Source organism: Perca fluviatilis, chromosome 1, assembly GCF_010015445.1.
Source record: "Perca fluviatilis chromosome 1, GENO_Pfluv_1.0, whole genome shotgun sequence".
Taxonomy (NCBI): domain Eukaryota; kingdom Metazoa; phylum Chordata; class Actinopteri; order Perciformes; family Percidae; genus Perca; species Perca fluviatilis.
In genome coordinates, this window is record NC_053112.1 from 28,115,004 (window position 1) to 28,140,835 (window position 25,832).

A 25,832-nucleotide genomic window follows, 5' to 3' on the forward strand; every position below is an offset into this window, starting at 1 on the left:
GCATCCCGGACAGCTCCCGTTGGGGTGCACAAGGCAAATCCGCCGTCAAAATAACAATCCGCCATGGAACAAGCCCGCCTGCTCTTAAAGGGAATGTGAGATGACGCTCTGATTGGTTATTTTCACGTTACGCCCAAAACACACCTAGCTACTTCAGACCAACCCATTTTAGATTTGCGCAAGAGTCATTAATCCCGCCGGTATAATAGCAACAGCGCCCGAGATCCGCCCACAAAGCTACTTGCGTTTCACGTTGGATACTTGCGTTTCAGATCGTTAAAATAGGGCCCTTAATCTCATTGTTGGGTTGATGTCAATTTTCAATTGTCAAATTTATGCTTTTTCAAGTGTCACTTATTATTATGTTATTCCATTTGACATACAAGTTTAGGATGAAGACTTTACTGTTTTTATTGTGTGACATCTCTGTCTGTCATATGCTTGGTTTGGTTTGAGCTAAAATTCCCAATGAGGCACTGTATACTGAAAATGACAACACAGTAACATATGCTATCTGCTACTCCGGATTACCACACAATGGGGCATGAAGTCAAAGTTGCTCTTTTTAACTGTCAATTTAAGAGTCGTATGATTTTCTTTTCTTTTTTTAGTTTCTCTCTCTCTGACTGTTTGCTCTACTTTGTCTTTGTGTTTCTCACAGACACCAGAGGAGCTGGAAGATGACTCTGACTTTGAACAGGAGGACTATGATACTCGCAGCAGGACAAGTGTCCAGACTGAAGATGACCAGCTTATTGCTGGACAAAGTGCTCGGGTGAGTGAATGTTCAACCTCCCACTGTGCTGAAAACTTTCTATATGTGCCTCAGTTATGGAATCTGACCTGAAAAAAATGCAGAAAAAGACACCATGTATTTTGTTTGGGCAAAGGCTGGTCAAAAAGCCCAAATTCATCATATAAGTGACTGTAGTGTTATTGCTTCAGTGGTAGGCTGAGGTGCAAGTTGAATTGCATCCCACCTCAACACCCACCCCTGTTCCCTGACCATACTGGAATCGATTTATCCAACTAGTTCCACTTACATGGCATGAAAGTCCATTTAAATGATCCTAACAAGCGGATTATTTTAAATAAACACTGTTCAGGGGTGGCAGGTGTAAAATTGCATTCACAAACAAAGAAGTAATTACCTAATTCCCTTTAGATGCCAGACAAAAGACAAAATATAGTATAGTACTGTGCCAAGGCTTCAGTCGCAATCACCAGGGTGTGGGCTTTGTTGCACATTAGCAATTTTTCACTTGGGCTTAAAGAACATTAGGAGGGTACCACTGTTTGCTCCCCTCCAGCAGCACAGAGGCTCTAGCGGTGTATTGCATGTTGAATAAATTATGGATGGCAGGCGTATGACTTGGCCCAATGCCTCACCCCATGGCACATAGGCCTGTATAATACTGAGTCTCTACACAGTCAGCACACATAGGGGAGTAATGCACAAAGAAGGAACAGTTGACATAAATAAAACCAAATCAGCAGCTTATGGTTGCTAAATGTATTTGCTAAACAGCTATGGTCCCAATTGTGATGCCTTTTGATAGTAGTTCAAACTAAAAATAACCAACTCAGAAGCTAGGGAACTGCAAACAGGCTAGGGATGTATCCGATTTAGAAATCTGTCAATTGAATACAATACAATTTGTTCCTTTGGTCCAGGTCCGCAGCTGCCTGTACCGGAGAGCACCGTGTGTGTGTGTGTGTGTGTGTGTGTGTGTGTGTGTGTGTGTGTGTGTGTGTGTGTGTGTGTGTGTGTGTGTGTGTGTGTGTGTGTGTGTGTGTGTGTGTGTGTGTGTGTGTGTGTTTAAAACAGAATAATATAAAAATTCTACATCCATGTTTAATAGTTAAGAAAATCCTAATTGATAAAGTACTATTTAGATCACATTTGATTTTGCAGTACTCTTTAGTAGTTAAGAATTTACGTTTTGCTTTATTAATTATACAATTCAACTCTTGAACTAAGCGACAACTCATAAAAGTTTTGGTCAAATCTGAACTCCAACCATAAACAAAAAGAACAGACCCATGCTTTGGGACCACAGTAGCGTCTCCAGGATGACTGTGGGGGGTCCTGGGTGTGAAGTGCTTTGAGTTTATTGTATGTATCCTCCCACTAAAGGCTCCCGCAGCGTAACATTGCAGGGCCATCTGAGCTTAGACGCACCAGCATTACTACACAAGGGAGCTTCATAGCACCAAACTGTTAACTAGTTTTCCTGGCACTCAACTGTGCTTTGAGTGGGCAGCTCTCCTTGGGAACAGTTTGAAGTCGCAGCATGTCCCATTGTCATAAATTATTTCTGTAATACAAGTGATATAAAGTGGATTGAAGGCTGACATGGCTGAAAATAAGGATCGTTCATGCACCCTTAATAAGCAAGCTATGCGCTCGAGCCCACAATAAATAAATGCGAGGCAATGTATCGCATTGTGCTTTCAAACGTGGCTACATTTGTACATTTAGTACACATTATTGTGTACAACATACCGTACATCTGGCATACTGACACAGCCTCTCACACAGTTAATTGATATTGCCTGTTTTTTTTTTTAATTATGCCCTTAGAGATTAAACATTTACACACGCAGAAGGCAAGCCCATCTATAAAAGATGTTTGCTGTGAACCACTAGTGATCTGCCCAGTCAGCCTCAGCCTGTCGTGTCAGGATAAAGCTTGCTGTCCTCTCACGGTCATGCCAAGTGCACACTAGTGCTCTGTGTTTCTATTTAAACAGACAAGAGGAAGTGTAATCCATTTTCTCCATTGGAGCTGACATGAGCATACTGAGGTTTACAGTCATGATCCCTCCAAGCTCTCCAGTCCAGTGTGCGGGTATCACACACGGGACAGGCGTAACATCTCCCTATGACTTTCTCGTTCTCACTGTCTCTCTCTTCCTCAGTGTTGAAAAAAATCAAATCAAGTACAGGGCTCTCCCAGGAGCCTTTGTTCCCAGTGGTCTGCCTTGTCACTTCTATTCTACGTATGCGTAAAGCTAACTTATTAGAGCAAACATGCATAATGAGAGGGCAAAAAAAGACAAAGGGGAATGAGGTCTGTACTGTAGTGTATTTTTCTATTAGAACACACACACACACACACACACATACTGAACAACATCTCTTAACACAGTGATTGGAACACTGTTGATAGGTCATCCATAAAATTGAACTCTGAGTGTCTGGGCAGTTTATTTCAAATGAAACAAATTAAAGTCACTTCAAGATGCGGCGCACTGTGAAGAAACCCAGAAAGCGCTCTAATCCCTGCAGATGTAGCCGAGTCGCACAGTGTATTGGCACAGCACTCCCTCGGCCGGATTTGCCACTATGTTAAGCTCCCAAGGCCCGCTCCTTGTTGTTATCAGTAAAGTAGAGGAAGGGATTTGGGGATAAGTGAATTCTAGAGAGCAGGGGAGGAGGGAGAAGGGGGCTTCACCAAGTGCCTTCCTGCTCCTCTGACGTCCCAATTGGCTCATGTGTTTGCCCCTGTGCTGCTGCTGTGTTCAGAACCCTCTCTCTCTCTCTCTCTCTCTCTCTCTCTCTCTCTCTCTCTCTCTCTCTCTCTCTCTCTCTCGCTTTCTCTTTCTCTCTTTTTGTCACAACATTTTCAGAGTGAATTTGAATACCAACCAAATCCCTGACTTTCTCTCCCCAACCTCACTTGATCCCTACTTTTAGAAAAGGGAATTTCCAATCCAAATTGTTGAGTTTCAAGAGACTTTTTGCTTTCTTTAGCTGTCTGGGGAAGCAGTTTGTCTTGGTTTGATGCAGCTCTTGTGTGCAGAAGACGGAGGGAAAACATTTTGATTGCACTTACAAAAATATTTAAAGACCTAGAACTATTCTGTTTCTCAATTTAAATTCTTTATTTGACTCGTTACAATGACATTTAGCAAAACCATAACTGTACTTCTTCTCAGTGGTGTACCCACCATGTTGACACCAGGGGCATACTGCTCTGTGTAATTATAGAAATAAGTGAATAATTGATGCCTCAACAGTTGGGTGCAGGAAAGAAATAAGCAGCAAAGATATGCTAATGACCGCCCTAGAGTCCTGAGGTCAAAGAGATGTTCATGGTGACACAGTTCACTCACCTGTGTCGCTATTGATTAGGCAGCAATTACTGTACAGCTTTGCCTACACTATGATTTTGGCTACACTGAACATGAGCACGTGTTCAGAAAAATATACCCCAGGGAGCTATCGGCTTCCCAGAACCACAAGCTTAGAGCACAAGCACCCTAAAAGTGTCTGGACTAAAATGCCTTTTGTAGTCCTCAAGTTTATATTTATAAATTTTTGCATTATTCAAGCTGACTTCAATTTAAATAACAAGTTATAGTTGAAATCAACAGCATAAATAAGCATTCAAAAAATAAGAGTTGTGTTACATAAGACAAACTCAAACAAACAGAAGGAATGTTGGTTAAAGTGTGGTTACAAAAGCCCATTACTGCTAATTAACCTAGCCAAAAATGCAGGTATATTTAACTTGTAGATGGGACGACTTACAGTTGTTTTGTCATAGATTAAATAAATGCTGCTGCTGGGGCCCCAGAGCCACTGCCTGCTGTGTGCGACCCATAATTCATAGCGACCCCTGCAAAGTGAATTCATGTTTGCCCTGCTGGAAGCAGTGGTCTGTAAATTGTTTATTCCTGATTGTGCAGTCTAAATACACATTAACTTTGTATTTGTTTTAAATGTGAGCAGTGTTTTCACCCCACACGCGGTTTAATGGGATTTGCTGCGTCACTGTTGTTTGTGTGTCTTGGCACCAGCAGCAAAGGAAATCTACACTGGGCTTAAGGGGGCTGGTTTTGCTTGTTTATTTATGCCGCTCAGGTTTTTTTTTTCAAGCTAACCGCCATCAAAGCTTTGCACCACTCTGCTCACACAGTGATCAGTAGGCCAAAGCTCATGGACACATCTGTTGGCCTCTGATGAGAAAGTTGTGCCTCTATGCTTCTCTATTTCTGTCTGTAATTTCAATTTATTTCTCTTTCATTGCCGGCGCCCTCCTGTTTTATCTTATTTTCTTTTTGAAGAATTTTAGAAGGACAAGTAATCTGTATTTTTAGTTTTCAATTTCATCCTGACATGTCTAGCAGGGGACAAGAGCAAAGTGACGTAGTACTTGAGTATGACGACTGAGCTCACCTCGCACCCCCACACACCGTGAGAGAGGGAATAAGGAAGAGGCGAAAGGAGGACAAGGGCGATTATTTCATTAAGAGAATAGCAATTCTTCGAGGACAGTCAATAATAGATGAGGTTAAAAAACAATGGTGACTTTTCTTTTTTTTTTTTTACTGTACTCGTTTTCTCTCTCTGCCTCTCGAGTCAATAGAATCGACCTAATGGAAACCAGGTTACTCTTCCTTCCATCTCACCTGCCTGACATAATGTTGAACAAATGCATTATTCATTCTCTGGTCTAAGAAGCGAGGTAATTATACATTTATCTCCCAAATAATACCGGGTCCTTACTGCGCCAGTGACCTTGCCACAAGATTTATGCCTTTTTGGACCTGCCCCCAAAGGCCGCTGAGGAAAAAATGAAGGCAAAAATGGATTTGCTCTTTATGGATATAAGATGTCGAGGGGTTTGAAAAGGTCCAGTCATTAAATGTAAATTTTAGAACTTTATTTTGAAGCGTTTCAGAAGGGCAGGGATAGTCAGACTCCAAACTTAGTAGTGTTAAGTTTTGTAGGGCGGATTAAAAAGTAGACCGGACAGAAAAAGTAGAACAAATGGTGCTACAGTTCTCCACTTTATATTTTTTTCCTTTATTCTCTTTCTTCTCAACTAATCCCTCCTCTTATTCGCCCCTTTCTTCATTTCCCTATCGTTCTCTTCTCCCCAACCTTATCTCCATCCTTTACCTAAACTCTTCTCCTCTGGCATTTTCCCTCATTCTGAGCAATCCTTCCAATTTATTCTGCTGAATCTTCCTCCCTAACAACCTCTTCCGACTCCACTAATACTTTGGTTTCTTCCATGCTCCCCTGTTACCTACAGGCTATCATGGCTCAGCTTCCCCAGGAGGAGAAGGCTAAGATTGCTGAGCAGGTGGAGAGCTTCAGACAGGAGAAGTGCAAGCTAGATGCAGAAGTGGCCAAGTGGGATGACAATGGCAATGACATCATTGTGCTGGCCAAGCAGATGTGTATGATCATGATGGAGATGACGGACTTTACCAGGTAAAAATGACACTTAAAAGCAGTAGAAACAAGCTGTGAACACGACACTAATGTATTCTGTTGTTGCATGTTGATTGTATTAGTGTTGTACTGTTAACTGTGTGTATTTTAATGTAATTTTAAATTGGTGTCATTGATGTATATCCGTCGGAGAAGTCGAAGACAAATTTCCACTAAGGTGGACAATAAAGTCTAATCAAATCAAATCAAATCAATTATCACATTTTAAGTTCATATGGCTAATGTGTAAGCAAACTGTTGCTTAAACATCAAACACATACTCAAACAAGAAAACAAAAAAAGGAAATATCTGGCTCTAGCTGCTAAATGTTCCACTATGTTCACCAGCTAGTCGCTTACTTTGTTATTCTGCTGTTTGGTGCTGGGCAGGTAGTGTATAGAGGTTATCTGGTTTTTCACTGCAAACTGCTGCCTGCTTTGTCTGAAAACAGATTCATGAGTGTAGAGAGTGCCATAAAAACTGAAACAATGAGTTTAAAAAAAAAAAGCTGAAAAGTTCTATACAGATATGGGAGTGTCAGGAGATCATTATCTGTGGAATATCACTATGAGCAACCCTTTTAACATACAGGTAAGTCTTTTAATCCTTTTTTATAGTAATATAGCAGCAAGTAAATAAAGTGACAACAAGTGGGATTGCTGAGAAACAATCCTGTCCTTGCAATTGTATGTGTATGTATGTATATGTATATATATATGATTTTTTTACTTTATACCCTGTTGTTTTGCTTTGTTGTATATCCTTCTGCTTTTGTGTTGTGTCTTGTTTTGTGCTACGTTGTGTGTTGAGCTCTGTTTTGTTGTGTTCTGTTTTTTGTGATGCTTTGTGCTAAGTCTTGTTTTCTTGTGTTGTTTTTTGTTTTTTTGTATTTTAAAAAGCCTTTTTAACATCGAAGGCAGGGGACTACAGATGAAAAATAGCCTTTTGGCTAATTCTGGCTTTTTTAACCCATGGGAAATCATGTGTTTTATTAATTTGCGCTGTCCCCTTTTATAAATAAACTAAACTCAAAAAATCTTAATACTGTCATTAGTGTAGCATGGAGACTGTACCATTATCCTTCTTTTCAGTGTTTCTCTTGATTCAATGAAAAAGTAAAATAAAACCACTTATTTATTTTTAAGTTTACAATCAAGCCACAAAAATACCTTAAAACATAATGACTTATTTTGAAAAAGTGTCCCCATATAAAATAAATACAATGCTTTTGTACACTTGTTAAATTAGCTGATCATAATGTAAATTAGTGAGCCACTGGTAAAGCTCATGTGCTAACCCTGACAGCCACACACACAAATATTAACTAAACACACTTACCTGAGACTCTACACCTGACTGCCCGTGGTCTCCCTGTTCCTCAGGTCTTTTTGTCTCCTCTGCCTGTGACATAGTGACGTTAGTATTTCCATAAGCACCCATTCTTATAAAGATGTTACCAAATTGTCTTGATATGAGGACTTACAGTACTTACTTGGCGTTTTGGTGTACTGAAAAAGGATCTTATGCCTGTTTTTCTTTTCTCTGTCATTTTATCTGGGCAACAACAACACAAATCTTTAACGTCAGATGTCTATGAGTTATGTTCATAGGTTCACCACACGGTCATATTGTAATTATAAAATGCTCTTGCGTCCTCCACATAAATATTAGGTTTCGTCTGGGACACAGGATATATATTTAACTGCAGCGAACCTACTGATCTGCCACTTAACATCATATTAATTGAGCAAAACACAACTATAGATCTTCAATATTTACCCTAATATCAGTTCACGCACATAACGTTAGGCTTATCGCCGTGTTAACGTTAGTTGTAGTGGGTGCATTTCTATCCAACAAGCTATTAAACAAGCTAGGTAACGTTACATTATATTACACTAACATAGCAAACTTTTGCTACGACCCCCCTGGGATTTACACCTATGCTCAGAGCTGTGGGTGTGTGTGAACTGTTCTGTGAAAGGCAAAGTGACCCAGACATCCTTTCCTTTGCTCAGACTACGTAGCAATGCTGTGATTCAAAGATATACTGTAATAGATAATCTGTTTGCATTGAGAGTCTTGTCGCTTCTGTTTACTAAAAGCCAGCAGCTTTCCTCTCAATCTTGCCCATCTGGGCTTAACATATCAGGGAGATCATAATGCCCAACTGATGGTTATCTGCCTCATGTATGGATTTGTGAACCACTTCACAATTATATGGCATGAAACAAACCAAAAAAGAAAAATCAGAGCCATGAGTCATTAGTCATGAGTGATTATGGCGGTCGTGCTGTGACGGCACCATTAATACTTGGCATTGACCCCGTTACTCAGATTGGCATGAACAAACTGATTGGAAATTTCAGCTTAGCAGTGACTAAAAATGAGACATCACACAAAGGCAAACACATTTATCTAGTCACAATAACTTTCCCGGTGCTGGCAAATCAAGAAAACACAACACAGAACAAAGGCTCAGTGGTTGGCCATTATTTCCCTCTCCTGCTCTATTTCCAACACCTGCTCTAAAAGTTATCCTGTTTTGCTGTTAAAAACAGAAATATTTAGTTTCTTTGTGAATCAAAGCAAATCTCTATGATACATCATTAGGGACAAAGCTATACTGTATTTGTTACATCCATTATCTGGGAAATCGTGTATTGTTGGTTGATTGTAATGTCTCTTATTCCTCCTTCAGCCACAGTCAATTAGCCTCTGCCTTTATGAGAGTCTTTGAAGGGAAGCTCTACATGTCCTCTGCCTCTGCAACTCCACCCACATTCCCTTTTTCTTCTTTTTCACCCCTTGAATTTTCCCAGAGGCAAAGGCCCCCTGAAGAACTCCTCAGATGTGATCAACGCGGCTAAGAAGATTGCAGAGGCTGGTTCCAGGATGGACAAATTGGCTCGCGCCGTTGCAGATCAGGTAGCTTTGCAACTGTGCCTGTCACTGTCATTTTTATCATATTACTTTATATCAGTCTGAAACAGTCTCATACTGTCATAGTAGCTGGCGGTGGAGCATATTTTGAGTTGGAGTAAGTGGGCATGGCCATTGGAAATCTTTAATGTGGGTACTGACAAGCCCAGTTGGAGCGGTGGGCTGTGTTGCCGCATGACTTTGTCTCCCAATGGGGCCAACACTGAGAGAGCAAGACAGCAGAACCAAGTTGTGTCTCTAATATAATTAGCTCCCAACCGAGGTGTTGCATTCATTATCAGATGAGTACCTCTCTAAAACATGCTGACAGACCATTTTCAATATCTAATCAATCAGTGCTGTGCCTAGGGAAGACAAGAGTGAAAAGAAATAGGTGTGTACCCTGTGTATGTGTGCATAAAGCAAATGAATTGGGAGGTATTTTAGAATGCAGCACTCCAGGTAATGCATAAACTTCTTCATTTGGTCCGTTTCTAATATGCAGTGTGTAGTGAGAATAAACTTAGGCACAAGACTCACTGATTTATTAAGGCAGCCTGTTGTCATTGTAATTACAACTGCTGTTAGCTAGCAAACCCTTGGAATAATTATTGTTGGTTTCAGTATCACACGCTAGGCCTTTTTCCAGTGTTGCTTAGCTGAAAAAAATATGTTGATACAGCAAAAGTTATAATCACAATCACATCTTTTTCTGAAGTCCTGAAACTTGCCTGAGGCCTGCACACACAATCACTAACAAACCTTTAGTTTCATGTGCCAAATTACAACCAAGTCACTATACTTAAATAAAAACATTTTACGTTATGGTTTAAGATGTAGTGGACATTTATCTGTTATGTAAATGATTGTGGATATCCATGCAATATTGATAATTCAAAAGCCCTCAATGAATTATACCTCTTTCTTACACGGCTTGGTTGAATACTCAATTCTAATTGGTCAATCACAGCATTCTGCGGTCTGCTATTTCTGAGAAAGACATTTGCTAACCATAACAGACCATTGCCATGGATGGAGTTTTGATCACAGACTCTGGCGGACCATTTTTAAATCAATATTTGTGCTCATATGGAGCTCATAGCACTGATCCGCAGATCACAAAGGGAGAGAGAGGATGGAGGAAACGGGGATCGTTAACAGAGCTATTGGCAACAGTGCAAACAGAGCATTGATTAGCTCCATCATGGTTAGCTCACTAACCTGGGCGATCTGGCTTCTGCCAGAGAGCAGTGCTCATCAGCGTAAAGTTAACCTTGCCGACCGGGACGCGGGTGTCATCAGCAGGGAACCTCTGTATGAGTAAATGTGTAATAAGCCATGTAATAAGCTGTGTAATAAGTGGGATAATGTAGAGCGAACCGGTCATTATTAAACCCCTTTAGGCTGATCCAAGAACTGCGCAATAATGACCTACATTATCCCTTTCATAAAGGCTGCACACTTTCGGGCAGTGCAACAAGCTGTTAACACAACATTGACATACATCTTGTCATCTTATAAAGTTGATATAGCAAATGTATCAGCAAACAGTGTTTTTATTTACACATCCAGCTGATACAGAGACATGTGAGTCCAGTATTCACTCTGGCCACTGACTCTTAAGAAAATGGAAAAGTCCCTAACTTTGTCTGTCTTTCAGACTGACTCAAAACAGTAAAGTTGCATGCCGTAAAACCAAAACAATTAATGAAAGAGCTGAAGGGACCTGCACTACCGGTCATCATTACACATGACCTCTTTCACACAACACATAGCTGTAGTTATTTGATCGATTGTTGTTCAAGAAAATGGAAAATTTTAATTCCCATCTAGATCCAAATCCTTCAAAATACACATAATTATTGGAATTCATGGGCCAGAATTTTTTTCCATTCAACCTTAAAATTGTGTGAATTTGGACATTGACCCGGTTTTACTACAAAAGACAAACACGTGTTCATTTTGAGATTTCCTGCCAACAAAAAAATGAACATGCCTTGCAGTTAGAATAACCCTTAACACTAGCCTGGCAAATAACACATTAGTCTGAAAAAAAATGGCCACAAACTTTCTCCAATTACAGCTACAGCAACAGTGCACTGAAATTTGTTTCTGAAAAATCTGTTTGAATAGGACATAAATGCAGGATAAATGAAATATGGGCTGGCAAAACAGATTTTGGCTGGTTTCCAGGCTACCTTAACACAGCATGTAAAGTAAAAAAGTAAAATGCCCAAGCCTTCATCATTATTTCCTGTGAAGGCATTTTATACTTATTACAATCATTTCATATTCATTTAGTTGTGTTCATATGTCCATAATCAAGGGAACATGCAGAGGCTGGATTAAAGTACAAACAGAAACGTTGCTCAGGGTGAGGTATACCAGTATAAAGAGATGGTTTTTGCCTCATACTGTATATTTTCTGTATCCCGTGCCTTCTTGTGACAATTTGTGACTTCACAACGATATATGGGCAAGCCTTGTGCTGTTAGCACAGTGCAGAACGCCCATCAGTTTGAGTAACCTTAGAGTCTGCTCAGCTGTCAACTGGCCAGAAGGCATCTTTAGTCGAAGCTGGCACTGAAGCTGAATTATGTGGCTTGTTTATAAACATTTTTGCATGTTTCCATGTGTGAGAACATTTCTCTCAGAAAGCAGGACTCAAATCTGCATCACAGCTTGTTTATGTTATTGAGAGCAGGATCTGGGACAGAAATGACACAGCAAGAATGAACTTGCTTAATATATTCATTTCTTGGCTTAAGGCTGCCGAGTGATGATGAGTGTTTAACAGGGTTTAGGTGGGAGTGAATATGTCATATGGCAAACCACTGGCAGAGCCTTTGTCTCAATCACCAGTTGTTGTAATGAACAGAGCAGGTGGCTTGCCATTTTTAATTCTCACTTAAATGGTTCCTAGACCAGTGTTTACTGAATATTCAAAGCCTTCTGTTTCACTTCCAGAGACATCTGAGCTATGTTCGGGAAATAAAGAGGGGCTTGAGGACATTTTTACTTCCAACATGTATTTTATTATAAAAGTGTTTTCATGTGAGACATTTGGGGCATATGTTTTCCATGCCATTCAGTGAATGGAATGAGTTATTAAAAGTTAAAACAGCAAAGTTTGCCATTATGAAGCATCTTAATGGAATTACATAAACAAAAAACATAACCTTGACTATTGGTCTTATTTCCGTATTAAGAAGACAAGTATTTTGCATTCACACATTGTGGTAGGTAACCTGTGTTTGTTGAGAGCACCGTGGCTTGACAGTAAGAATTAAGGCTGCTTCACTGCTTTTAGACAGGTCCCTTAAGTAGCAAACCTTGTCGCCATGACTCCACATCAGCCCTATTGATGAACATGTTTGAAGCAGAAGGCAATTCTGCGTGGAACGGTGGAAGGAGAGCTCTTTCATAATCATTTAAGCACAGCACTTGACGTAGAAAAACCCCTCGAGACAACTCACCCCATTTCACTCTAGCAATGCCTTTTTTCTACTCTATTTCTCCCATTTTCCTTACTCTGCTTTATTCTTTAAGTATGCCTCCTTCAGGCACAAGCTACATAGTGGAGGGCAGCTTTACAAACATTATGCACACCTATTCTGACACATACATTGATTGTTGCGTGTTATGAACAGTAATGACATGTAACAGTATGTATCACTCTGCTTGACACAGGCAGCGTTTGATTGCAGCATCATCTGGCTTCAGATTTACCTGGGCAGTCTTTGATGACCTGTGTACATTTGTGTAGTTATGTTAAGGTCTGGTATTGTAGAGTATTGTTATATCAACAGTAAATAGTGCGATTCTTAGGGGGCTATTTTTGTACATGGATTAATTATGGATCAATATGTTTGGTGCACTAGCAAAGATTTTGGGTGTGATTGACTCAGAGGACACTACAGTAGCATTTTTCACTGCAATAAAAGAACATGTCACCCAGTGCAACTGTGTGGCTCACTGATGTGTTTTTAGTTTTGGGACAAAAATGGAAGTCTATGGTGGAATAAGTTATATTAGGCTGTGGCTACACAGACAATACTTTCTTCATTCCAACACTTCATTGTTGGTTTTGGTCTTTTTATTGGATTGACAGTAACACAAATGTTGAGTATGTCTAGCCTTATCCTTTAACTATGATTTCAAATCGCCTTTGCTAGTTCATTTCCTATTCAAGAATACTTTTCTTTTGCATTGCATTGGGTATATTTTAAAGGACTTAAAGAAGTTAAGGGTCAAGTTATTGCTTCTAAATGCTATAAAACACATGCAAGTTTGAAGCTAAGTATTCAGACTTCCAGGTCTCGCTTTCGTTGTCACAGCGGAAAGCCCTGTCGCATTGACTGCAGAACAACAAGAGCAAAGCTCCTGTCGCCTCTACTGACAGCAGTGTAACCTAGTGTGACGGATGTGTAATTAAAAGGCTTCTCAGTAAAAACAAAAACTAGAGTTTAGCAGGAGCTAGCTAGAGAGAAATTAATGCTGTCGTTGAGTGAAATCAGGTATCTCAGATTTGTGAGCTTTTTAGGAAGTAATTCAAAGCAGATGCAAAAATAATCATATCATTTCTAAATGCATAAAGGAACCATGGGACATCACAGCCTCAGTAACATCAAACAAATGTAGGTGCGACATGAAAAAGTTAGTATTGATGGATTTTTCTTATTTTGTTTTTAGTTGTATTTGGTAGATAATCATGCTCTATGTAGTTCCCATAATGCTTTAGGGAAAGTTGCTATGGATTCAGTAGGTAACGCATAGCATACAACTTGAGCTCCATTTTTTTAGCAAACAGTTTATTTGTTTACATGATGGCAAATTGGCACCATTAAAAGTATGCAACATTAACTATTAGTGGTCCCTGTTTGCAATGTACAAATGGCTGCACAAACAACTATCACAGGTTTACTTTAATGCTAAAGAAAACCATAAAATGTGATGATTCTCAAGCAACTTTGGGAGTTTTAAATTTCTAAGTGGAAGTTAAATCACGATGGGAATAAAAGACAATTGGCTGTCACGGAGTGATTTAGGTAATAAAAAGAAAAAGAAATAATGTTACATTAATTTATGTAACATTATTTATTTTTATTTTTTATTACCTCAATTGTTCTTAACACCTCATTTATTTTCAGACTTTTCTCTATTTTCCTCTTTTTGGGAAATATTGGATACGTTTACCTCTTCAGGTGAATATTGTGGAATATTACAGAAGGAAGAAGGAAATAAGTACCTTAGGTAGTCACTTTAATATATTAAGTGGTTTCAGTATATACTAGAAGACAGTAGTGCTTAGTGTTTGCTGGAGATTCCAGAGACTGGATGAGCAAATAGAAAGATTACCAGCTTTCTTGAAGTAACTGACAGCTTAACAGATGACAGTTTACCATCAGAGGGACTACAATTGTCCAGTCATCTAGGGGATATTGTATAAGTGTAACATACTTTATCTGTCTTTGTGTCTTCATGTTATCCTTCTCTCTCTCAAACATTTCTTTACTATACTATTGGCTATGTAATGGAGCACAAAATACATCATATATATATAAAAGTGCCATGATTAAATAGAAAGAACAAAAGAGATTTTTTTTTTTTTCATTTGAAAATAAAATAACCGGCTTACTATTTCTTTATACACTGAATATTTTAGGAAAGGTCATGCAGCATCAGTGTGAGGTGAGACTTGTGTTTTGACAGACTGCCACACTCTGATAGTGCGTTGCCCTCATCTCAGCACCAGAGTTCATATCATCTTCCTGAATTACCCATCGGGAGCACTTTCATTTTGGGCCCAATTATGTGGAAAAACCAGAAAAATAAATTCTTACCTGTTTCTCTGCTGGAATACCCAAAATGCTGAGAGAAGCACTGAGGTCACAAGGAGTTTCAGAAAGGCTGAGTAAAGTCTGGCAGTGAACCACACAGTTTCCTCACTCATCTGTAATGAACACTGTTTCACTATGAAGGACAGAGAGAGAGAGAGAGCGAGAGAGAGAGAGAGAGAGAGACAGAGAGAGAGAGAGAGAGAGAGAGAGAGGGCTTCAACGGACCTGGCAAACTAATGGGCCATACAGTTTATTTACATCAACAGGGAGTCTGTGGAAGAAATGGAATATTAGTCAACTGTACAATAGGGAATCATTGTGTCCTGTCTGCATCAAACTTGCCTGAGGCAGCAATGTGTGTGTGTGTGTGTGTGTGTGTGTGTGTGTGTGTGTGTGTGTGTGTGTGTGTGTGTGTGTGTGTGTGTGTGGGTGGGTGGGTGGGTGGGTGTGGGTGTGGGTGTGTGCGCGTGCACCAGCAGTGTGAAGTGCAGTTAGCAGTGATGCTAGCCAGGATAATGCCTAGGGAGAAGAAGCTTCCCTCTGCCTCACTGGCTGCTCTATGAGCTAGTAGCTTCACCACAGTCTGCATTCAGTGCCACTGACTGAGAGGAATCTGGATGCTGATGGCAGCTTTGCACTACTGTGTTGTTCAAAGTTGATGATAGTGGACGTACAATTAACGTTCACTTGCAGTTATTTTTGTAGGTTGACGAATCAAACATTTCATCTTGAAAACCTGTGTTCTACTCACTATTTTTGACCGTCAGTGAAGGGCACTTGTGGTCAATCAATACTATTAGTCTTAGCACGAGAGGCCTTTTCTCATAGAGAAGATGGGTGGCCATGAAAGCTGCAAGTCCTGGAGGGGGGTAAATCACAGGTTGATGTTTAACTTGCCATCCCCCTCTACCCGAGCCCACAAAACAAGGAAATGAGCTTTGCATTTCCCCACACAGTGCTGCTGAATGTCCTAGTTAGGACCGTTTAATATTAATGGCTAGAAGAAAGGTGTTGCTACAAAATGATGCTCACCGTGTTTAAGCAGCTGATGCAGTGTTCTTAACCCACTGGGAGCTTAGTGGGCCATAGCTGACTCCTGGAAGGCTTCCAGATGGAATAATAGGGGCAAACTGTGTGATAGCAGGAGACCTGAGGAGGCTGTCCTCTTATTCCCTGTTGGTCCATTTGCTGCACTGTATGATTGGTTTCTTCACTGTTGAAGGAGCACAACGGCCAGTAGGACCAGGTCAGAACTTTTGGTTAAAAATAAAAAATAAAGACGAGAACAAGAAAAGGGACACTGTGGAAGCAAGTCTTTTTGTCTCAAAGTATTATGTCCATTCATTGCTGGTTGATCTGTTTTCTTCTTGGGCAACATGCTGTGACAAACTTGTTTTATGTGAAATGAATGAGTTTGACACCCTGCAGTGTAACTTAGCTTGCCTTTGAAACTCAAACTTGCAAGAAACCACCATTTAAAAAAAAGAAGTCATCTTTCAGGCAAATAAATGTAATAAGCAACACAAAATACTGGAACCGTACTGTGTTTGTTAGGACTGTTGTTCTTGGTTTTCTTCTTTAAAATGGCTGCAACATCAGAGACCATGCTTCTTAAAACAACCCAATTTGGTAGAGAATTCACATCTCAAACTATTTGGGAAAAACATATACCATTTAAAACCAGATGGTTGGTCTGTCATAACCAGCTTTAGATTTTGCCAATAATGCCTGAAATAAGGCCAAGAATTGTTTTCCCTTCTAATTATTTGGCTCATTGACAAATCTGTTGCCTTGATGGCTTTATTTTCTGTCATGATATAATTATATAAAATATGAATATAAATATACATCCTTTCTGTCTGCTAGCCTAACATTGGTTCTTTGTTGATCACAGATCATCCAGTTTTAACCTAAACAAAGCCTCCTGGATTTACCAGCATTACAGCATTTAACAGCATAACATTGTGAAAAAACCAAAGAGTTTGGCAATGGTGCTCAAATTGAGAATTTGTTTTACCAAAGGAAACAGGAAGAGAGATGTCATTGTTTTTGTCCAATAACTCCTAAACCATAAGTCCTTACATACGGTATTTGAGACTGTGTGGCTCAGCACAAATCTATTACACATTTGTTTTCATCTTAAACTTGATGGATTATGAATTCTGACTTACAATTTGAATTAATTTATTTTATATATTTGACCCAATGATGATCTATATTATTGATGTTTCAGTTCATTTGAAAACTCTTTGGCTGTGTCCAAAATCACTTCTAATTACTTGATTACACTACTTGACCGTGCACTATACTAACCTTGCCATATTATGTCTTTGTGTGAATTCTGAATATGACATTTATGATGATGATGTGTCATACATTAAGTGTCCTAAATCTCAATTTACTGCTTACTGTAGAGGTAATGATTGAGTGTCTAATACATTGGAAGTAGTAAAAGAGTAAACAAGTGAGTGATTTAGGACAGCCCGTGTCAGTATGTAACAAACACATTTGACAGCAATGATGTAAATATAACATAAGGCATAATCCCTTAATGTCATACAAATGAAATGGATGGTATGGCCAGATGTGTGTCAAAGTACCAAACTGACACCACAAGGCCAATTGTTAAACAGCAGCTATCGTACAGTAGCCTGAATCTTCCAAATTGTACATTAATCGTATTTGTACAACCTGCTTTATTTTTGTATTATAGAATTATAATACTGTTGTGCACAAAATGGCTGATTGTGTTTTCTTATGCCTCTTCTCTATTCAGTGCCCTGATTCAGCATGCAAGCAGGATCTTCTGGCCTACCTGCAGAGAATTGCCCTGTACTGTCATCAGCTCAACATTTGCAGCAAGGTGAAAGCTGAGGTTCAGAATCTGGGTGGAGAGCTCATCGTGTCTGGGGTAAGTCTATCCATACAGAACAGCACATGGCCAGCTCCACTATCACTGATACTCGAGATAGGATTTTAAGCTTGAATCACTGGACTTAGTCAATTTAATACAATTTCTTATGCCGTGCACTGTGGGTGGGCAAACCTTTTAGACAAAGGTCACAATGAAGCTTGGAAGACCAGAGGAAGGGTCATGCAGAATAAGACTGATGCAATTATTTCAGGCTGATTACTCAAAAGATGCACCACTGGCTTTTTACCATTTGTATTTTTTATTCCTCATGAACCCTATTATCCCTGGTCAAACTAAAATCAGTCAATTATCCCATACTGCTTGCATTTGACATTTAACTTAACTACTCATTTGCACCAAATTCTCTATTTCAAAGCTTTCAGTTTTTATGAGAAAAATATTGATTAGTTTGACCAGAATTATCCTCATAATAATGCAAGTCTTTCCTTAACTCTCCTATATACTTTGTTTGTACCTTTGGTAAAATACAACAGACCCACTTGCAAAGCCGATACTTTATTATGTATAAGGATGTCACCTCTTCATAAAGCTCATAAATACTCTCTGGTTAAAAAAAAGGGAAAGTTATTCAATACATGTTTTCAAGCCACAGTCAGATGTAGATGTGTGATGGTTTTCCTTTTTAAATGGACTTTTGTTAGAAGAAAGTCAATATTGCATTATTAACATAATTATATGGTGAACTGCATGTGGTTCGATAACTTGATCAGTAAACAATTTTTTGTCTTGCAGGTGTGTGTATTTTTGGACCTGTCATTTATGTTTATGTTTAGTAATGCACCAGTCTCGTACCTCATCAGTTTCTGTGCAGATACTGACATTATCAAGTCAATTTTATAGCACAAAATCACTAATCACAAATGTGCCTAAGAGGGCCTTTCCAATCCTTTTATATTTATTTTTTTTGGGGGGCTTTTTCCCTCATTATGTAGTGACAGCGGATAGACAGGAAAGGGAGAGAGAGATCGGGGATAACACGCAGCAAAGGGCAGCAGGTCGGATTCGAACCTGCGCTGTTGCAGGACGCGATTACTGGGTGAACTAGAGGCCGCCCCGGGCCTTTATAATCCTAACAGAATACAATACCCTCTATCCTTTGAGCCCCAGTTCAGATGAGGAAAAACTCCAAGAAAAAACTCTTAACAGAAAACCTCAGGAAGAGCAACAGATGAGGGATCTATTTTTCAGGACAGACAAACAGACCTGCAGTAGAGTACGCTGGTCCATACTGAGTTTAAGTATTCAGGAGATCATGAGAGAAAAAGTGGAATCGGTGCATTCCTACTGTTTTTTTCTTTAAATAACTGTCTATTAACTGCCTTAGTATGATTTCTTCCTCCAATTAAAATTCAACTTTTGTCTTTGCTTTGGGCTTCCTTGTATCTTGTGTTGATACAGCGTTGTTTTATGATTTCTCAGGACTCTATTGGTTTGTCTCACATGAGATATGCAAGCCCTGCTGATATTTTAACCTTTTCATGGTGGCCAGCTGGTGTCCACACTCATTAAATCTAAGCAGTTGACTTGTCTCAGTGTGTGGTAGGAGAAGGCCCACTGGTCGCCGACCCTTAAATATCAGCCAAACAAAACAGACGGAGACAAAGGTACACCTGACCCCTGCCTCTGCTAATTAGGAATGGCTGAAATAAGATGTCACATAGCGATGGCCACGTTTTTTAGACCTCCTTGGTACCGGATGTAGCTATTATGTCCTAATGTTCCTGTTGAGTGCATGAAAGTCATTGCACTTTTCTCTTTACAGAAACATTGCCTTTTTTGACTTGACCCTTAGTGTGTATCTCTCTTTCTCTTTCAACTCTCTTCTCCTCCTGTAGCTGGATAGTGCCACCTCCCTGATCCAAGCAGCCAAGAACCTAATGAACGCAGTGGTGCTGACTGTAAAGGCATCTTATGTAGCCTCCACTAAGTACCAGAAGGTGTACGGAACAGCGGCTGTTAACTCACCCGTGGTGTCTTGGCGCATGAAGGCCCCTGAAAAGAAGCCTCTCGTAAAAAGGGAGAAGCCAGAGGAGTGCCAGACACGTGTGCGACGAGGCTCCCAGAAGAAACACATCTCCCCTGTCCAAGCCCTCAGCGAATTCAAGGCCATGGACTCCTTCTAAGAAAAAGAAAAAAAAGTCATGCTTAACCAAGAAAAACAACAAAACATGACGGTGACAAGTTGAAGAAAGTCCCTTTTTACATTGTGTTAACCCACCTCTGTTTGCCCTGTGTGTGCTTGGTGACACCTCAGGAGGACTACAGTACTTATTAAACTGCCACACTACGGCTCCTGTGAACACTGTGGGCCTCATGGCTCACAGGCAGCCAGCACACACCCAACACTATTTATCAATCTAAATGTAGCTTAATATGTGAGAGCCAAAATGTGACACAAAGTACTTTTGAAAATATGGGAGTTAAAAAAAAGAAAACATATCAGAGGAGGAAGAGTGGCATTTTAAAAAATTGTTGCAGTTGATATTCTAGCTATATCTTTAACGTGCTACTGACTGGCTGCTTGTATACACATTTAAACTGTCTGAATGGAAATCCTGAATGGTTCAGTAGAGGAGTTAGGGAATATGTCAATGTTGGTATGCTCCCTCTTGATATATATATTTTTTTTCAATTTGAATGTAACCTGTAGTGCTAGGAATAATTTATGTTTTATTTACCTGGGTGTGTTGGCATCCAAGTAGTTTCCTTGTTCCTGATGATTATAATAATAATCCATATGGTGTTTTTTTCCAAAGCACACTTATGGTCTACTGTATTGCCTTTTTAAATTCAATTTATTTAATTATTACATCACTAACTATGATGACCTTGATTGGAAGTTGTGTAGCGTATAAATTTAGACAGAGAGGTTTGACTAGTTGTGGTTTGCTCAGAGAATAGAAATCCCTGCATACAATACCTTTATATTCACCCTTCTCTAATAAATCCCTCAACTTGATTCTCAAGGTTTCATGTCTCTTTCTTACTGCCACCTTTGCAGTAGCTACCAACCTGGGAGTGAGTATTACAGAAGTGATGCCTTTTATTAATCTGAAAGATCTGACATTATCATTAGAGATTGCCATGCCAGATTGCCTGCAGATAAAAAGATTCCAGAGGAGAAAAAAAAATCTATTAGTACTAAAAGCTTATAAGAATAGGCATATTGATTGAGGGTCACAGGTCAAGTCCCATTACTTCATTGTGACTTGTGATAATTGATCTTAGGTCAGCACTGTTTCTGCTATCTGTGTGATATTTTACCAGATCTTTAAAGACCACTTCTTAAAGTGTAAAAAATAAAACCCAGGGTCCTTTTGACATGTACAATATCTTTTAAGCCTCTTGAGATGGCAATGTCGGCGGGTCTGTCTGTTGGTCCACCACTTTGGTCCTGACTGAAATATCTCAACAACTATCAGATGGATTGTCATGATATTTTTGTACATACATTCATGGTCCCCAGAGGATGATTCCTACTTAATTTGGTTATCCCCTGACATTTTCTCTAGCACCGCCGGCAGCTTTAAAGTTTTTACTTATCCGTGAAATATCTCAACAACTACCTAATGAATTAGGAAAAAGTTTTAGTACAAACTACATGGTTTACAGATGATATGTCCTAATACATTTGGGGATCCCCTGACTTTTCCTTGTGTGCCACCAGGAGGTTGACTTTTTTGTTGTTGAAATGTCTCAACAACTGTTCTAAGGATTGCCATGAATTTTGGTGCAAACGTTCATATTCCCCTTGAAATGAATTGTAAAAACTTTGGTGATTCAATCTAGCGCCATCAAACATCAGCATGATGACATTGTTATCATGTTGACATTAGCATTTAGCTCAAAGCAAACTATAAGTCATGCTATTACATTTGTTTAAAAAACAGTTCCTCTGTTAGATCCTTCTAAGGAACAGATATGACTATTGCGTATGGTCTCAAAGTTAACTGCTGACTCCATGTGAAGGTATATAAGCCAGTATTGACCACTGAAGTCCCTGTCAATCTCTCTTAAGCCCGCTGAGTTATTGAGGGAAAGAAAGAAGAGATAGTGGAAGGAGAGACAGCAGTTAGATGCCTGACACATCGCTATTCAGCAAGGCAAGAAACCCCAGAATGCTCTGAGCTCTGAATGTAAAAGTTTGAGATCTCTAAAGGCAAGGACAAATCCTTGTAGATACTATAAATGTGAAGTTTGTATAGCTTGTCTGCTCTTTGGGAAACCACAGAGACCTGGTTGCAACCTCTCTTCATGCCAAGTGATTCCAGGGAATTAGTTCATTTTAGGAGACAGTACAATGCATTCCTTTTAGAGAGCGGCTCCATCAGGCCCCTACAGGCATCAACAGCACACCCTGCCATTAAAACAGGGAGAGTAAATCAATTGATTGCTTAACACGACCTTGATCCCTCATGAATCAAATCAAAAGCATCGACAAGCATAATTGTCCCAATAACGGCTCACGGGACACTAGTTTAGATAATTCAGCAGTTTAGTCACTGATAATGAAAAAGGCTCTTTATGTATCCACGTTGTACCACTAATGGCCGTTAAAAACAACATGCATCAAGCATCCGTGCATCACCAAAGTACCCTGTGTTTAGGACACAGGGTTACGGAAGAGGAGTTTTAACACGGTCTAGTTAATGGAGGGATTCATTTCTGTCTGTGCCGCAGTCTAACTAGAATAATCCCTGTGTCTATCCACCGCTACCAGCCAAATATAACATGACATGACCGCTGACAGCCTGTTCTCTTTGAAAATTAAAAATAAATAAAAATAAATAATGATGGTTTGCAGTAATGCCACTGCAGTGTAAGATATTGGTACTTTGATTTGAGATGTTTTAATGGGAAGTGCTGTATTAAAATTAAAACAGAGTTCTAATCTAGTTAAACCAACCTCGCCCCAACTATAAAAAAAAGACGGTGAGGAAAATGACTTAAAAGTCCCCGAAGCAGAATGGTGATGAACAGCATACAACCAGCTGCTGCAATATGGTTTTTGGCTTTCAGTCTCTGGTGTCAAATGCATTCTGACACTGAACACACTGGAGACTCTGCCATCTGCACAGATGGACATCAGCGCTGTAAAGGGACCTCTTTTATGGCTGCAGTTTATAACGCAACACACAAAATTAAATCAGAGAATGTTGACTTGAATCATCTTTGACCTGATGTCATAGTTGAGTGTCTTTATTTTACCTATTCAAAGGTTAAAGACAAGAAAAGTTGTCAACTGAAAAGAAACATTATGTTTGGAAAGACAGCTAAAGTGTCCTTAGTTCTAAATGAGGCTTAGTAGAGGCACTGATTTTCAGTTTTATTTGTATTCCAAAAACATTTGTGATACAACTTGCATTGGAAAGATAATTTCAGCTTGAAACCTTTTACACATTACTATTACAAATTAATTGCAGTCAGTTATGCAGAGATATGAAATGAAATATCAGGCGTTGCCTTCTTTATTTATCTATACTTTTAGCTCTTTAGATGTTCTTCCAGGAAAGGGTCAAACCTGTTTCTAATTCTAATTTTCTCAAGCAAACTGACAGCTGGGGAGAGTCCAGACATTTCATGTTCTCTTCTGAATGCTGGGATATGTTCTGCAAAAGTGTGGGTAACACACACACTGGCACATCTCCTTGTGCCAGTAATTCTTTTTGCATGCTTCCTTCAGCTCCAACTCAACTCCTTGAATGGTCTGAGGAGGTCAAGTGGGCATGGCATTTTAGTGTGGCTGCCCACACTCAGACTCCGCTGCCAGACTCATTCTATGTTTTCAATCTGAAAATCCAGACTGGGAGGATGTAAATGGTTTTTGGAGGTACAGCCAATGATTGAAGCAAAAATGTGATCCTGGTTTACAGTCGATTATCGGGCTATTCCCCCTGCACAATGTCTCAATCGCTCAGAAAATATGAAAAGGTCCCACTTGCAGAGACTCGGACACTCACAGCTGGGAAAAATATTTAGGCCCGGTCATAGTGACACAGCAAAATACTTTCTAACATCTTCGCAAAATATTCTGTCCTAGAAGTTCGATGGCGTGCTGTAGGGATTATTTGCAGTGCTAGTCAGTGAACTACTGCAGCTGGTGAGCTAACCGCTAACACAACAGCCATCTGTACACGTCCTAGTGCTAATCAGTAACAATGGTTCCCCAAGCTTCTTTTTGTTCTGTATACTGTGCTTTTTACTCCCCCCTGGCATTTTGTTCTCAAGATTGTACATGATTTCATTCAATTAAGAGATATTAAAGAGGGGAGGAAAAGCTGTCCGAGCTAAGAAGCTTGCTAACGCTCTGCGACAAGCTAACTGAGCGAGCTAACTGTAAACTCGCAAGCATGTTAGTTTGATTGCTAACGGTTCACACAGTTTATTTAAAAGACATATTTGTAACATTGACTCCTGTCTCATAACTGTCTGCAAACATTCCTCTAATGTGAAGTAGGCTAGTTAATATCCTGACAGAGGAGGGTTGAATAAAAGTGGATAATAAAACACAGCGAACAAGCTGAGATTCTATTACTCTTGTTCTGACCTCAAGTATGACACATGGAGGAAAAAAAAGGAAAAAGATAATTCTCCAGGTCTTCAAGATCTTGTATGCTTTGTCTTTCCATTGTAATTGATTTTGTGCTGATTGATGTTTGTAGGCTATATAATAAAAAAAGCTTCTGTTGTTTTTATTAGATCAGGAATTCAGGAAATTAAAACATAATTGGAAAAAAAAAAAGATAGACCAACCGCAATTTTGTTTTACTGTTTACAAAACAATCAGCATCCTTATCTTTGTGTGCATACAGTGCAGCACCTCGGATTTGCACATTGTGATGATCTTATAGCGGACATGGTCTCACTTTAAATTCTGCTTTAATCAGGACATATTCATAAAAATACTCACACTTTTTAGTTTTGCATAAAATCATGCTTTTTCACAAATACCGTAGATTCTTCAATTTAAGCCTTCCAAATAGTACTTACTTTGCTTAATAAAATCTGTAGTTGAGAGCAGGTTGCTGCATGGCTAAAAGAGTAGGGAACACAGAGTTCACTCGGATTCTTGTGATATCAGCCAAATTAAGTTTTGTTTACGTTTTGAAAATTTTCATTTTTTTTTACAATATCTGTGGATGGTAACTTGTGATTGGTGATAGAGGTTATGGCATGTAAACAGTGGTAAAGGTATGGTTATTAAAGGTTAAGACACAATTGGTTAAGATTAATTGAAAAGAACATAAGGTTTTCTTTTTTGAAGGTGAACTTTAACAGTTGTGACAAAATGGAAGCTGCAGTCTTCTGCATGCAAGTCAGATATACCACTGTACACACACATCCACCACACCAACCTCCACATCCTGACTTTGCTAGTTAAAGAGCATGATGGATCCTGCATTAACTTAAATTTTCCAATATAAACCCAGGGATACTGGGATGGATTTACTGTATATACTCCAAGATACGTAAAGGATACTATCAGATTTCAAAAATAAAATAAAAATGGCTTTGTGTTCTTTTGGCAATACACCACAAGGTCCTTAATCTTACTAGCATTGTTACGCAGACGTTTCTACCTGATCCTGCTGGTGTAACACTCTACCACTTTCTTATAGTCCTCCTACATTTCAAAACCACTGGAAGCTTGCTGGTACGTGTTCTGTGCACTCTGGATGCTGTAAGAGGACGCTGCCTTGCTCGGGCAGAACCTCCCCAATTACCTTCTCACTTGCATGGCAGTAATGGACAGTCTGCAGGGTAGGGGAAGGGCAGTGGTCACGGTGCTGTCTTCAGGTGTAATGGACAGTGTAAGAATGTGGAAGGGGACCAGGGCCATAGTGTTGTGTTGACCTTTAGAGTGATGGACAGTTTGGGGGGCTGTTATTTTGTCAGTTTTATTTT

General features: G+C 39.5%; 1 protein-coding gene across 1 annotated transcript in view; it reads left to right on the top strand.

Annotated features, from left to right (window-relative positions):
- ctnna2 (catenin (cadherin-associated protein), alpha 2) overlaps positions 1-20,886 on the top strand; it is a 331,452-nt gene extending 310,566 nt beyond the window's left edge. Inside the window, exons 14-18 of the mRNA XM_039802047.1 lie at positions 662-775; positions 6,048-6,229; positions 9,053-9,158; positions 17,769-17,903; positions 19,763-20,886. Coding sequence (XP_039657981.1) covers positions 662-775; positions 6,048-6,229; positions 9,053-9,158; positions 17,769-17,903; positions 19,763-20,050 — 825 coding nt within the window. The 3' untranslated portion in view covers positions 20,051-20,886. The remainder of the gene's footprint in view (positions 1-661; positions 776-6,047; positions 6,230-9,052; positions 9,159-17,768; positions 17,904-19,762) is intronic.
- The last annotated feature ends 4,946 nt before the right edge of the window (positions 20,887-25,832 follow it).